This window comes from Anopheles ziemanni, chromosome 2 (assembly GCF_943734765.1).
Source record: "Anopheles ziemanni chromosome 2, idAnoZiCoDA_A2_x.2, whole genome shotgun sequence".
Taxonomy (NCBI): Eukaryota; Metazoa; Arthropoda; class Insecta; order Diptera; family Culicidae; genus Anopheles; species Anopheles ziemanni.
The window spans coordinates 74,966,502-74,980,908 of NC_080705.1; the positions used below are offsets into that span (position 1 = coordinate 74,966,502).

At 45.7% G+C, this 14,407-nt stretch overlaps 1 protein-coding gene across 1 annotated transcript; it reads right to left on the reverse strand.

The window, feature by feature from the left end:
- Positions 1-2,114: 2,114 nt before the first annotated feature.
- On the reverse strand, positions 2,115-7,820 carry LOC131294337 (leiomodin-2). The gene is made up of 4 exons (XM_058322383.1): positions 7,127-7,820; positions 6,099-6,413; positions 5,812-5,999; positions 2,115-2,837 (listed from the first exon to the last, which is right to left on the reverse strand). Exons 1-4 carry the CDS (start codon positions 7,818-7,820, stop codon positions 2,115-2,117), a joined length of 1,920 nt encoding a protein of 639 aa, XP_058178366.1.
- Positions 7,821-14,407: the final 6,587 nt, after the last annotated feature.

A 14,407-nucleotide genomic window follows, 5' to 3' on the forward strand; every position in this document is an offset into this window, starting at 1 on the left:
GAGGCCCCGGCCGCCATGTTTTCGATCGTGGCTACACCTCTTGTGGACGTTTAAACTGAATGTATGCAATTGGCGATACATTAATTCGTTAAACTCAACCTACGAGTATTTGAACCGTAGTGTGTACCGTTAATTTCGGCTACGCAATCAACCTAAGGGTGCGGTATGAGGGGGGCCCACGGGCCCCCCTTATTTCTCAAAACTATAACAAACTCTCTTTTTCGGTAGACCTAGCGCAGTCCGCTCGCTTCGCTCGCTGCGGGCGCGCCGCCGTTTCCAAATCATTTCTTCGGCTAAACTCATTGTTTCATGCTGTCCATCATGTGTGGTATAGTTTACTTACTAGTAACTTAACATGAAAAAGTATATTAACCCGCATTCAACCCCCACTGCGTGATTAGTTTAAACCGTTATGGTCTTTAAAGCGAACCGTTAGCGTTCAAAAATTCGAAACGAATGCATGTGTGGCGCTTTGCATAGCTTCAGGCGCTAAATGTGAACCAGTAGGAAGAGGAGAATCTAGCCCGGGGCCTCATTTACTCTTTTACCGTTTTTTGTTTGGCTTGTACTGATGCTACAAGTGTACGTGTAAAGAAAATGACCAATCCAGTAGGCTTTTAATTTTCAAACCTTGTAGATAGTGTTATAGGTTAGTTTTTAACGTTGTTGTTATGTTTAGGGTTACATTTTAGTTCTACCAACACGAGCAATAAAAATCACATACTTCGTAAGATGTAGGAGAAGGAAGAAGGAGCACGCGTGCTAGCGGTTAGGTGGCGAAGCAAAAGACACTCACATACACCCAAGCAATAAACCGCCCCCTGGAAGGGGAGGCGGTCAATCAAACAACTTCCAACACTCCAGCCGGGACCAAGTGGGAAAGCTGATACAATTGCTTTTGCCCAAGATCAGGATAAAATGGATACACCCCAACTTGTTGCGAAATTCAGCCCACGTGGTGTAATGTTGCAAAGGATTTGTCCGCAATCCTGTTATCCTTGTACGTGTGGTGTGTGTATGTATGTGTGTCCTGTGTATATGGTTGTTGGATGTGTACGAGCGTTTCAAGACAGATTGGTGAAGTCCAAACGCCACCAGTAACAGTAACTTGCGTGTTAACCTTTAACCTGGCCCCCAAGCGGGGGGCGCTCTCTTGTATATTTCATGGTGCATATATAGCCAAACATTAAGGCAACCTTATCACGGCCAGTGGCCCCCTTCCCAGTACCACGTGGTCGCTAGCTAAGAAATAAACGGAACAAAATTGATTCGTTGACCGCAACCGACGTTGTGTACATCAACCACACAAGAAACCAAACACGTTGAAGAGTTTTCTTTTCCACTCTGTTAAAAAATCTCTTTTATTTGCTTCTCGGTCGACTACTTACGTACTAGGTGTTTTTTTTTGTTGTTTTATTTGTGTTTGCATATTTGTTTGATAGGTAAATCTTTCAGTTCCTTAGCGATGTGTACTGTTCTCTTCTTTACTTTCTTCTGTAATATCATCACTTTCGTCGTCGCGAGAACGGTAGCTACTCGAAAAAAGCTCGTATACTATACGCCATGGGGGTGGGAGCCTCTCGGCACAGTCCATGGCACAGGGAAACTATAAAACTTGCGACAATTCGCCACAAGACACAGTTCCATTTTAATTAGCAGAAACTGCTCATTTGTGTGCAAATTTGAGCTGATATCAGCTTATGGGTTGTTAGCTTTTTTTAAAGATCTATTTTAAACTCAACAAAACGCTATTTCAGATCGTAAAAATAATATTTAATCCAATTACTAAAAGCAGTTCTGAAATTCTTTTTATCGTTTGATACAGCGCCCCCTACGAGGGAAAACTTGCTGTAGTAGCAATACCGACTACTAGAGGGCGCTGAACGTACTACTTTACAGCGCCATCTTGGGGCAAGTTCTGCTTTGACACTTAAAAGGTTGAGGTTTAAAATAAAGCATGTAACGTAAATTTTAAAACTGCAAAAACAAATGCTTACATACTGATTTATGAGAATGTCGAACACCTTCAAATCGACACTGGGGAAAGGGGATTGAACGTTGTCTATCGTAAATGGCACCGTGTTTAAATCTAGCACAGGGTAGGTCCCCGCTCTTTAGCTCGAAGGGATCCGCTCGCCTGAAGGGATAGCACCACCACCAGCGACCTTTTTCCTTCTGCGGCGTCCATCGCCCGCCCTGTTCTCACCGTCTCCCTCGTCCTCCTGGCTGTCGTCACCGTCGGTCGTCACCATCGGTTCGTCGGTGTGCTCCACCTCCAACACCTCCAGCTCATCGGCACCACCGTTCGTCGAGCAGACGGCGGAAAAAGGCTTCGGAGGCTGGGCGATAAGATGGTGATGGCGCGCCAGCAGCTGGGGCGGGGAGAAAGCCACCGCCACCTGCTGTTGCTTCGCCGCCGAACGACGTTCGCTCGATGCGTTTTTCCGTGCCGCTGCATTGACCGCTTTTCCGTACGATCGACTACTCTTGGCACTGGGATTCTTGGACTGGTGCGATGCTGGTGGTGGTGGCGGCGGTTGCGCTGGTGGTAGCTCCTGCAGGCCCTCGAGCCCACTAAGCCATGACACTGTTGGGGGTGGCGGTGGTGGTGCAGGTTGCTTGGTGCTGGCTTGGTGTTCCGTAGCTGCCCCGGGTGTCGCTCCGCGTGACGTAACGCTGGGCGCTCGACCTCCCGTCCGGCTGACGGTGGGTTCCTTCGACGAGGGCTGCGCCGTGGATGGTGCACCACCGGATGTCGATACGTCCCCACCACTACCACCTCCCGCGCTGTCCTGCTTTTTCCACTTGGTGCGCCTGTTTTGAAACCATATTTTCACCTGGAATGAAAACCGAAACAGGGGAGAAAAAAGACATAAGTCAACGCGCGGGACCTTCAATGGACAAATTAGTCTCCCATTTATTAAATAGCGCGCGCGTTAAGAAAACAGGAAATGGGAAACGAAACGGTATGCACCGCAAGATCAACCTTTCCTTCGAGGGGTGACGTGAAAGACAAAACAACGACACCGTCGTCGTCGTCGTCGTCAGATTAATTATCCCACATTTCGTGCGCCACCAATCGCTCATTCTCGGCGATTCAAACGGCAATTCCTCACTTAATCCGCGCGACCAAACGAATGGGGTACGGCGCTGACGGCCACGGCGACGACGGCGACGACAAAGACGACGATGGTTTAGAGAGATTAGGGAAGGAAAATATTGTTGTCAAAATGATGATCGCCGCCCGCGACTGACACAAATGAGCGTTGCGTCGTTCGTTTTGGGTCGTTCTTCAAAAATTTCCCAAACACACACACATACCGCCGGGACAGAAATGGCCCATCGTGCGGACGCTTTCTTTGAGGGCCGTACCGGCCCGTGATGGATTGCACTAAAAATAACACATTACGATGGTCCGCATTTCTTTTTATAACTGTCGCGTTTTTATGATTGTTGGAAGGCGTCCTCGTCCTTCCTCTCGCCACCCGACCAAAAGACGGCCGAACACCGCGGGGACAACAGCACACGGTCGCGATCGAAAACTCATCGCGGAATGATGAAGATGATCGACGACACCCGAATGGGACGACGAGGACGACGAAGACCATTTGTTAGGAGGATGGATTGGAAAATAAACATTTCATTTTTAATTTTGTACCATCAACACACACACACACAACATAGATATTCATCTTCGTCATGAGGCAGCGAAAGAAATGGATGATGAGTTAGAAAAGATCTCACTTTTGTCCCGCTTCGGTTAATCCTCCAATCCCCGGGAGCCGCTGATGGTAACGTTGGATGATGGCAAGGAGCGTGATTCCCTGTGACAAACACAAGTGACAGAGTGTGGAGGAAGTAGTTCGTAGAACAGTTCAACTCCACTAAGCGGCTCCAACAAGCCAGAAACCGGGAGGTGACAATCATAATAAACATGAACGTAAACGAAACGGAGGCCCGAACGGAACGATCGGTCTACCGGAGATCGATTGGAGTTTTCCTACTCCTCCTAAAATTGTCCCCCCTCCCCTCCATTTCTCCGTCTCTCTCTCTCACTCTACCGGCGAAACTTGTGGAAAACTAATAAAAGTAAATCATCCCGCCCGGTGTGTCCGCGTTGGCGTGTTCCTAAATATCTCATCCTTCTCTCGGTCCGCTCAAGCACGCGCTCGCACATCAGAGCGTCATAAATGGATTTAAGTGTCGTTTCATGTTTGCCGCCTTCGCGAGCTACCAGCCGCGTGTCGCCGGATCACGCGTTAACGCCAACGAGACCGGGTAAGAATTAGACACGGAAAATCCGAAGAAAAAAAACATTCGGGAGGACAAAGATTACCCCCGCAGCAGCACCGACCAGAGCTCGCGGAATGGGAGAGCGGGTCGTCGAAGGAAATAGCTCATCCAACACACACACCCAGGATAGGCGTTAAGTAGAAGTGGCGCAAGTGAACATTCCACGGCTTGCTCTCCCCTTCGCACGGTCGCGGTTTAAACGGCGCAGTTGTCAATCAGTTTTCAGGGAAGTTGGAGGGAAAAAAATAAATAAACAAATTAAGCTCTCCCTCACAAGCCGTTTACGATCGTCGAATTTTCTGCTCGAACCTGCTGAACCGATATTAACTAATGAGGATCAAGGGACCCTCGGAACGGAAGTCAGAAATATCTTCATCACCGCCAGCATCATCATCGTCATCCGGTGGGTAATTATTAGAACAACATGCGCTCTCCAAGAAGAGGAAGGATTAGTTTTACTTCCATTTAAACCGAAATGAGTTGGACACCACGTGGTTGGGTGGTGATCGAAAAGTTTTCGGTTTTGTGGTGGTCGCATCTCAAAAAAACCCCCTATAAATAGGTTACGGATTATTTCCTGTGGAGTCGTCAAATGTCGACAGGAGTCTTTAATGATGCTGTTTAGAAATCTTTGTAAGAAACCGCACGGTATTCAAAACCGAGTGGTGCTTATGTTAATTCATTGTGGTGCCACAAACGCCAATTGAGCAATCGTGGTCCATTTATTGATGCCGTAGCTCTTATAACGCTAGCGTGTTCAACAAAGATGTGAAAAACTTGTCTACTTGACAAACCAAACGCTTATTGATTATTATTCCCTAACAGTTCTACAACTGCTTCCCGTTAACAGAAATTGAACAGCTCATATTTCAACAACACGCGACCCTGATTATAAGACATGACGTAACTACTTTGGCTCAACGATAAATGCCAGGCCTAGCATATTTCGTCTTCCTTCCGAAAGAGAGAATCTTCCCTGCACGCACATCGCACACAGCTTTCAAAATCCCATTTTCGTGTAATGGTTACTTCTCCTCTGCAGGAATTAAGATCCTAAATTTTCCCTTTTCACAGATTACTGATTATTAAATTAGAAACAAGTAGGATATTTAATTGAAACCGTTGAAGTGATCTTGGAATTGACTGATAAACTTAATGATTCAATTGATTTTAAGAAAAAAATCAGTAAGCGGTGTTGTTGTTATAGAAACGCATGGCCACCTTTTCGCGTGAAATTTAACCTAACTTTCAATGCCGCACGTTTAGGATTATTTCAAGGAACGGAATTAAAACAAATTTGAGGGTATTAACCTTGATTAATTTGTAAAACAATTTTCTAATAACAGAAATCTGCATGACAAGAAAATTGTTTGTCGTTCCGTTTCGTTCTTTCAAGGTAGAAACTTAAAGGTAGCAAACTGTCTTTTACACAAATTCGGCTACATTACATCTAAGTACTAGAACTAGAATTTTCCATGTAAACCAACAATAGGTCGCTCGTCTGCATGCCCCACCCACCTGCGTTTCGGTAACGTTCAGCAACTTCGCCATCTCGGTGCGCTCGTTGGACGAAAGGTACTTCTTCACCTCGAACTGCTTTTCGAGCTCGAAAATTTGCCGTCCGGTAAACGTGGTGCGGGCCTTTTTCTTGCGTCTGTGATGACCGCCGCCGCCGCCGGTTGTTGTCCCCGATTCCTCCCGACTTTCTACCTCCATCGTTGCCGCTGCGGCGGACGGGCTCGAGGAAATGGCCACGGGCGAGGCGGTGATGCTACCCCGCCCGTTCGCTACTATCGTTGGACTACCGGTGGCATCGGTCGTGGCCAGCATCACCGAGGCGCCACCCGCCTTGGGGAGCGAAAACAGCGTCGACATGGTCGCGGTGGCCGAGGCGATCCCGTCGGTGGTGGCGGCGCTAAACCGACCGTCCCCGGTGGTGGTCGTGGTGGACGAGTCATCGTTCGACATGCAGATGTCCGAGTCGGCATCGCTGGACGGGGTGGCCGTTGGTGGTGGGGCGGGTCTTCGTGGGTGCTGTGTGCTGACCGCCGGATGCTGATGGCGCCGATGCTGCTGCTGGACGTACGTGGAGGACGATCGTGTGGACTCTTGCGTCGAGTCTGCAGAAGGGAAAGGTAAGATAAAGAAAAAAGACCAAATGATAAGGCGAGCGTTCTGAAACAGTTGAAAAATAGCATGCCACACCGATTGTGATTAAAAGCAAACATTTTGAATTCGACCAAGAGCGTCGATCGTCGACATGATCGGGAGAAATTAGTCGTACACACTACGGTTTTGATTTTGAATACTTTCGATTTTCAAAAGATGAAAAATCTCTCTACCGTAAACTAAAAGTCGACAATTAGATCAACAAAAACACACACAAAAAAAGGAAAATTATCAGTAATGAAGAAAACATTTGAAAATTTGAAAAAAATAAACAATCGAAAGAAGGAAGCACAGAAAGTTCCAGTCCCGATGAAAAGTTGAGATAAAGAAGTTGTGAATTAATGAAGTGTGAAGCAAACAAAGGGAGAAAAGAATGTATCCCTGAGGACTCCGTAGCAGCCATTTGCGCTTTCATAAATTAAATCACAGATGCTTTGGCGAATTATATTCTGTCAAAACTTTTGCTATTCTTCCTCGTTTCTAGTTATCAAAAACATCAACCTTCGTCGCGATAAGAAAGAGATTGAGAATCTCTGGTTTCAAATATGGCAGCATTGTAGAATGTTAAACAGGAAAGATTATTTTTTTCAATATGTATAATGCAATCGTTTACAAACGGAAACCCTATTTCTATCCCTCTCTCCTTCCCCCTCATCGCACGTACCTTCCTCTGATGTTATCTTGCGATCCTGCAGCCTGTCCAAGGACATTTTCCGACCATCCCCCTCCCGTCCCATGCCGGCCGGTTTCGATATGCAAAGATCCAACGGCTGATCGTTACCGTCGGCGTCCCCCTCCTCCTCCTCCACATCCGCGTCCTCATCGTCCTCCTGCTCGTCCTCCTCATCCTCCTCCTCGTGGCTTCTCCGATCCTCCTCCTCCTCAACGTCCCGATCGACGATGATATTTTCATCCGACCCTCGTTCTCCGGCAACAACATCCATCGAACGTCGTCGATAGTAGAACGACGCCATTACGCCACCGCCAACGGAGGACGCCTTAGCGGCTTGCGTGCCACTTCCCTTCCAGCCAAGAATGTCCATGATCGAGTGTGGCGTCGGTGGCTGCTTCGGCGGGTTGGCATAAACGTGCGGGTGCCATTGGGTTTTCTGGCGCTTCTCCTCGTCGTCCTCGGTGGCGGCACTGTTACTAGCGGGCGGCCCGCTTTGGTGGCCGTTCCCGACGACCGTCGTCGTCGTGTCAGAGGGCAGCGGTACCTTCGGCGGGTGGTTGGTGGCGGGCCCGCCTCCGTCCGCACCGTTGTCCTTCTCGCCGTGACGGGTCGGCGAGTGCTGGTCGTCGGGCACGTTGCTGTGGTAGAGATTCTTTACCTCCAGCACCTCCTCCGCTTGGGTCATTTTATCCAACCGCACTCTGCTTCCCAACTAGTGTATGCTTTTCACCATATCGTAGCAAATATCTGCAAGAAAAGAAACACGAACGATGGTGGTGCGTTAATAAAGCATGAAACAAATCAAAATACATCAAGTAAATTTGAGAAATGACACAAATCCAAGAACCGCCCTTATCGTTCGGAGAGACTTCAATGCCGCGATCGGTTAGAAGCACGCGAATTAACAAATTGACATCAATTGATGTTGAAGTCGGAATAGAAATCATGCTTCTTTTCTTGTACAATTTTATTATTCCCGATACACATCATTCGAAAGCGGTTCACAAAAATGTTGTTGACAACAGTAAAAGTACTGTTTCGAAATCATTAAATCATCGCAAGTGGCCAACAGTAACCAAAAGGACGCAAGAGAACAACACACACGAGAACAGAAACACCCATGAACACTTCGTAAGCAAATCAAGCATCATTAAGACTCCGCCCAAAAAGACACGCACGGGTCGCTATTAATAATTATTTTTATGTCACTATAAATATGACGGGAAGGTAAAAAATTATGTGACAAAATGTGGCGGCCCATCTGTTACGGACGTTCATATCTCACGCAGTGAGATAATAATAAATCGGATCAAAATGGGCCCGGTTGTTCCCTTCGTCATGCCTTGGACCAAACGTTGGCCGCCAACGGTGGTCTCGTCTTTCAGCGGGAACGAAGTTTGGGACGTACTGACGCAATGTTGTTTTTAATTGTCTCACATACATCTCGTCAAGAAGCGTGTGATACAGAAGATGAAAGTAATCTTTTCACTAGCGCACAACGTACGAGGTGGACTTAATTAAAAACGGTTTGAAAAGCATAATCTAATTGAAGGGAATGATTGCTTTTGGTTAAGCATCATTTAGTGAGGTTTTGTGGGGAAAAACGGGGACGTATTTGAATTTCTGCCGAATAGCATTGCTTGCACTTTCCACACCAAACATCACAAGGATTTGGTATGTTCAACCTTCACTGAATTTTCAATCGTATTAATTCATATTTTTTGCAAATCTCACTGTAGAAATGTTACAGCAATTTCAATTTAAATAATTTCAATCGACACAAATTTCTCGTGTATTTCCATTGGTTTCAATTTTGTTAAACATCCCTTTAAAACTATTCAACCTTGATATAAAATCTTTTTGATACATGTTTGATCGAAGAACTTTTTTTCTTAATTTTGAAATCAACATGTATCGTACCAAAATAAAGCTTTCAATGGTCGAGTAATATTTACCGTTCAACGGCCGTTTTAAAACTAACCATATTAATAAAGTAAAAAGTTATAGCGTCATCCATATATTGATGAGGTAATACTGAACGTGTTTAAAAAATGTTTCAATGAAATCAATACCAAAATTTAATTTAAATACGGATGACAAAACTTTTACTTAAACTTGTATTGTTTAGCATATTTGAAATAATGATAAGCTGCATATTTTCAGTTGACTAATTACAACTAATTACATCATTCATAGGGGATTGCACTCCACAATTCGGCCTTTTCCAAACAATTATCTGGATCGCCCAGCTATGGTTCCGTACAGTTTTTTTTCGTTCCCGACACAAGGGTTAACTAGGACGCATGAGATCCATTTCTCTTTCCAATCAGCATCATGCCGCCAATCGATAGTTTCAATTCGCCCTACAATCCAGGGTCGATTTTATCGAAACATTCAACAAGGATATTGGTTAAAACAAATGGCCTAATGGATCATTTCAAAATATAACCTTATTTATTTGCTGCCCACCGTCACAATCGGGGAAGTAATTTGCAATAAACTCAATAACACAATTCCACCCAACGCCTAAACAATATTGAGTGTAATTTGCAAACATGAGCTATGGTTTAAATAACAGTTTGTTGAAATTCCTTCCTGCTTCGTTCAAGGCTCGGTTGCATCGCCATCGATATTCACCAATGAACTCCCACGTTACTTCCGCCTTCCTTCCCCGCTTTGTCGCTCTCTCTCTCTCTAACTCTAACTTTCTCTGTCTCTTACTTTCCCATACTGCATCGATCTTTGACGTCGATGGATGTACGAGCAAATCGACGAACGGACCACTACCGCTGGATCAATAATTTGGCCCGGAATAATTTCTTTGTGCCATACCGTCGGAAGTTTATCATCGAACACTGCCCCCCCCCCCCCCCTCCCCCCTTCTATCCTACCCCGTGTCCACCCCCAGCGAACAAACATTGCACATCCTGCATCCCCTTTCGAAAGGTTCATACTGACCCCGACTCTCCCTCCCACCCAACTGTTATTGACTTCCATCCATCGCGGCCCTGGCTCTCTTCATCCGTTGCAACATAGCTCAGTTCATGGTGCATCCTTTTGCAAGCCCACCGCCACCACCCTTTAGGGGTGGTGGAACCTAAATCATCCCCGCTTCTCACCGGAGGCGATTTTGAAACGTTGAACGCAAAATTTATTCAATTATTAATAAACAGCAAGCGGACAGTGTGCTCTCCCGGCAAACGGGCCTTTCGACGGGGCGGGATGCGGTCGGAGGCCCCCAAGAAAGGATCACATTGCCGGAGGAAGGCCCAACGATTGGCAAATGATGCACACACGGACCGCTTCGTCCACCGACGACACTCGAAAAGCTGATGAGACGATGATACATCATCACCGGGCTGTGAGTTGTTTGGTGACCACGTAGGCTCCACAACCTACCCCTACACTACCCTACACACACCTTCACACACACACCGCATTTGTGTTCGATCAACCAACATTATTGGTCGGTCCAGCATTAAACTGTTGGCTGGCGAATTTGGTCGACCGACGATTTCATATCGATTTAATTGTCCCTATGTATCGTTTATGCACTGCCGGATCTCTGTCACACAACGTTTCCCATTCCCACCCTTCCCCCTTCCCCCCTCGTTCCACATATCAACATTATAATCGTCAATAACAATTTCATTAAGCGGTGCCCTTTCCCATTCGGAAAAGCCGTTCTGGGTCGGGAGGGAGAGGGAGCAGCATTTCCGATTCGCAAGAGGGAGACAATAAACGGGAACGATATGGAAAGAGAAGGTATCTGTGCTCAGTATGTTCTCCGTCGTCCTCGTCGTCGTCAGCAAATCGCTAGCATGCCTTGAGATTTCGAGATGGTGGCATTTTAAAAGCAGTAGCAACGAGCCAGCACGACTCGGGTTCTTCTCGAAACGGGGTTTTTTGGCATGGCATGCTGAAGTTGCAGCAAGAAGTATGTTCCAAATTTCTCTTCCTTTGTGTGCATATTGCGATTGTAAATCGGAGCAAGCGGAGCAAAGATCACCAGAATGCCATGCATCGGAGAGCGTTTCCTTTTCGTTTTGGGCCGAATAAAATACTCCAAAGCACTTGTATTATGCCCGGAATGTGCACCCTCGGTATGCTCGGTTAAAAAGGAAAGAGATAGAGAAACGTAGTGGGGGGACGGGAAGGGAGGGAGGAAGGCGAAAAAGGGACAGAAGAAAGATCATCGTCATAACGGAATGTGTATGTGCGATGCTCTTTCCCATCCCTGGCAGCCGTTCCCCTCACTTGCAGCAATCCCACACGATATCTACATATTGCCACAACGACGGACAATTATTCGAATGATGATTTCGCTCCCGTGAGCGTGTGTGTGTGTGAGTATGTTTGCCTCAGAAATGAGTCAATTACCATTTAACATCGGCGCACTCTATGATGTTAATTGATGGCTTGTGAAGTATCTCGTCGACCCCGTCTCCCCCGCGCGCCGCGTTTCCCGCGTGCCCTTCACCTCTTACCCTCCCGCTAGCCACCCTCGCGAACAGGGAAGAAGGAACGCGGGACAATTTCCGGAAGCAGCATCGTTTACGCCGGGGTACGTTTCCCGTGCAGCGTGGGGAGGGAGGGGAAGAGCCCGGGATGACGATGATGAAGATGATGTGGATGCGATGATGCTGGTGGTGATGGATGCTGCGCCGAAGCTACCGCCAATGATGATGCCACACAGCACCGAGTAATTTCGATCATCCCATACACACACACACACACACCCGTGCCACTGGAGGAAGGGAACAAGCGGAGGAAGAAAGTGGATGTGTATTTTCCTCGTTCCAAGTGCTACTACTACAGGTTTAAATTTTGAAACGAAATGTTACCAGAAAAGGAATATCTCAATTAATATTTACATACTTTAAGCAATTTGTTATAGAACTCTTCATATGCGAGAATCGCTTCAAAAACTCTGCAACATGGCCTACTGATGGACCTAAAACGTTACACTTTATTATATCGAGCAATAAAACGAAGTGTCCTAACGAATGATTAGCAATAAAAGCAATTTAATTACAATTGAAGCACCAACTCACCTAGAAAAGAGGTTCCCTGATTTTATCCAGTTTTGTGATTTAGTAATAATACATTGCCATTAAAATATCATGTGTTACATAACGAAGCATTTTATATCATTCAAATTTGCATTTTATTTCTGTTTTTGCCTCAAATTCTTGCGTAAAAAAATTAACAATAATCCCAGGACGTAACTGCAAATGTTTGCTTTAATAGTTTGTCCATTGATTCAGAATGTTTGATAGATACGAAATTTGGGTCACAAAGATGGACTAAATTTGATCAAGTTCCACTTCGACAATAATAAATCCACTTTGAAAGACACTTATCAATCCGTCCACCGTCACGTGCATAAACGACGACGGTCTACCTTTGCCGCGCTGAACCAATAATATTCGATGATAAATCATGGCGCAGAATAAGACCACCATTAATAGCCTCACCGGATCGACCGGGAGACTGTGCCTATGAGGGAAAGGGATCGAGATGAACCAGCGAGAATTGGCTGGAAATCGGGACAGCCGAAAGGAGTCGCCCCTCGGGGGGACCAACCCAATCCCCTCCAACCCCGCACGGTTAAAACGTTAAATGTACAATAACGACCATTTGGCTAATTGTTTTAGCAAGCATAATACATGCACGACTGCGGAGTTAATTAGCGCCCGAGCGAGCAGTCGAACAGATGGATGGCGCGCGAAGGGAAGACAATCTCTCCACACTCACTCGCACACTTCCCAAACGGATCCCCCCGGCCCTGGCCCTGGGCCGCCGCCACCATACACGCAGCGCGGAAGCGCTTATTTTTAAACCCGATGTGTTTCAACGTTCGGCTTAAAGCCGGATGCCGGCCCGGCCCATCCCCATCGGTTGAATCAATAAACTAAATACATTGAAAAGCAGATCACAAGTTCTAACCATTTGGAAACGGTCCAATTCCTCCAGCGGAGTGGAATCTTTATCCTCAATTAACGCGTCTAATGTGTGCAGCGCTTTTACGTGATACGTCTATTACGAACTCGACATTGACGTACAAAAGTTGAAAGGAATCATTTCGTTTGCCAGTTTCTTGAATAACAATTTTTACGATTCATCACCAACAATCTTGTTATTCTCATTCGAAGGGTAACTATCGCATCATGTATAATTTACTATACCTATTTTAATGAAATGTTTTTTACAAATTTTTCGAACATAATTTGCGGAAAATCTAATGCATACAAGGGTAAAATCTCGAAGTACACCTATAACGAAAAAGGTTATAAGAAAGAGTAGAAAATGGCAGGACAGATTTATTTATGCTGATCCTGCTGTTACCGTAACGGTTTTTAAATAAACAGATAATGAAATAAGACATGTCATGCAAACACAAACACATCCAAACCAAATTAATAACTGGTCGTAATTAATGCATGTCCTTACGAATGAATATTATGGTATAGTGCCACATTACAACACAAATACAAATGGCAGAAATTGTCCGCTTTCGCATCATTCCCTAGGAACGCAACGTGACCGGCACCAGATTCTTCGTGTAGCATATTTTACGCTTCATCTATCAAACTTCTGCTTGCGTGTGGTGGATCACAACATAGTCATCATTCTTGCGACTTTCTCCACACTCTCGCGGATCCTCCATGAATGCCGATAATTTTCCATCCTCGCTCGCCAGCACCTCAAAGACGAAGGGACGAAATAATTGAGTAATACCAAACGGCGCACTTTGTCCAACGCACACAGACACGGACACAATACATAGGATACGCAATTACATTCGCATTATCCTCCCCGCCCACCCCAATGGCGAAGGATGGCCCAGCATTGGGACACAATGAAACGATTCGGTTCAGCATCGTGGGGAATTCGTTTTCCTTTTCCATTCGTTGCTTTTCCCGGTCGGAGTAATACACTTCCACCAATGTCATCGCACAGCGTGCCAATGGGTCGGTATTAGATGGCTCGCGATACACAAAAAAAAAATGGCAATGATCGCTGGAAACTATTACAAATGTGTGCAACACATAGTCGGACAATCAAATCATCAATCAAACCTGTTACGATTTCCGAATTTAAACTTACTGGTTTAGGTAGGGAAATGATATAAAACCTTAATCGACGGCATAGCATTATCGATTTATAGAAATTTCTGCATATCGCATAACATCTTTAGTAAATGTTTAATTATTATAAAAACCGTGAAACGTAATAGTGTTAACACTTTGTTGATGGCGAAGAAAAAAA

Excerpts from the sequence above, each read along its gene's own strand:
- LOC131294337 (XM_058322383.1), bottom strand. The coding sequence starts at position 7,820 with ATGACCCAAGCGGAGGAGGTGCTGGAGGTAAAGAATCTCTACCACAGC. Across the intron at positions 6,414-7,126 it reads CAAGATAACATCAGAGGAAG|ACTCGACGCAAGAGTCCACA; the intron begins GTACGTGCGATG and ends TCCCTTCTGCAG. Across the intron at positions 2,838-5,811 it reads TGAACGTTACCGAAACGCAG|GTGAAAATATGGTTTCAAAA; the intron begins GTGGGTGGGGCA and ends TTTTCATTCCAG.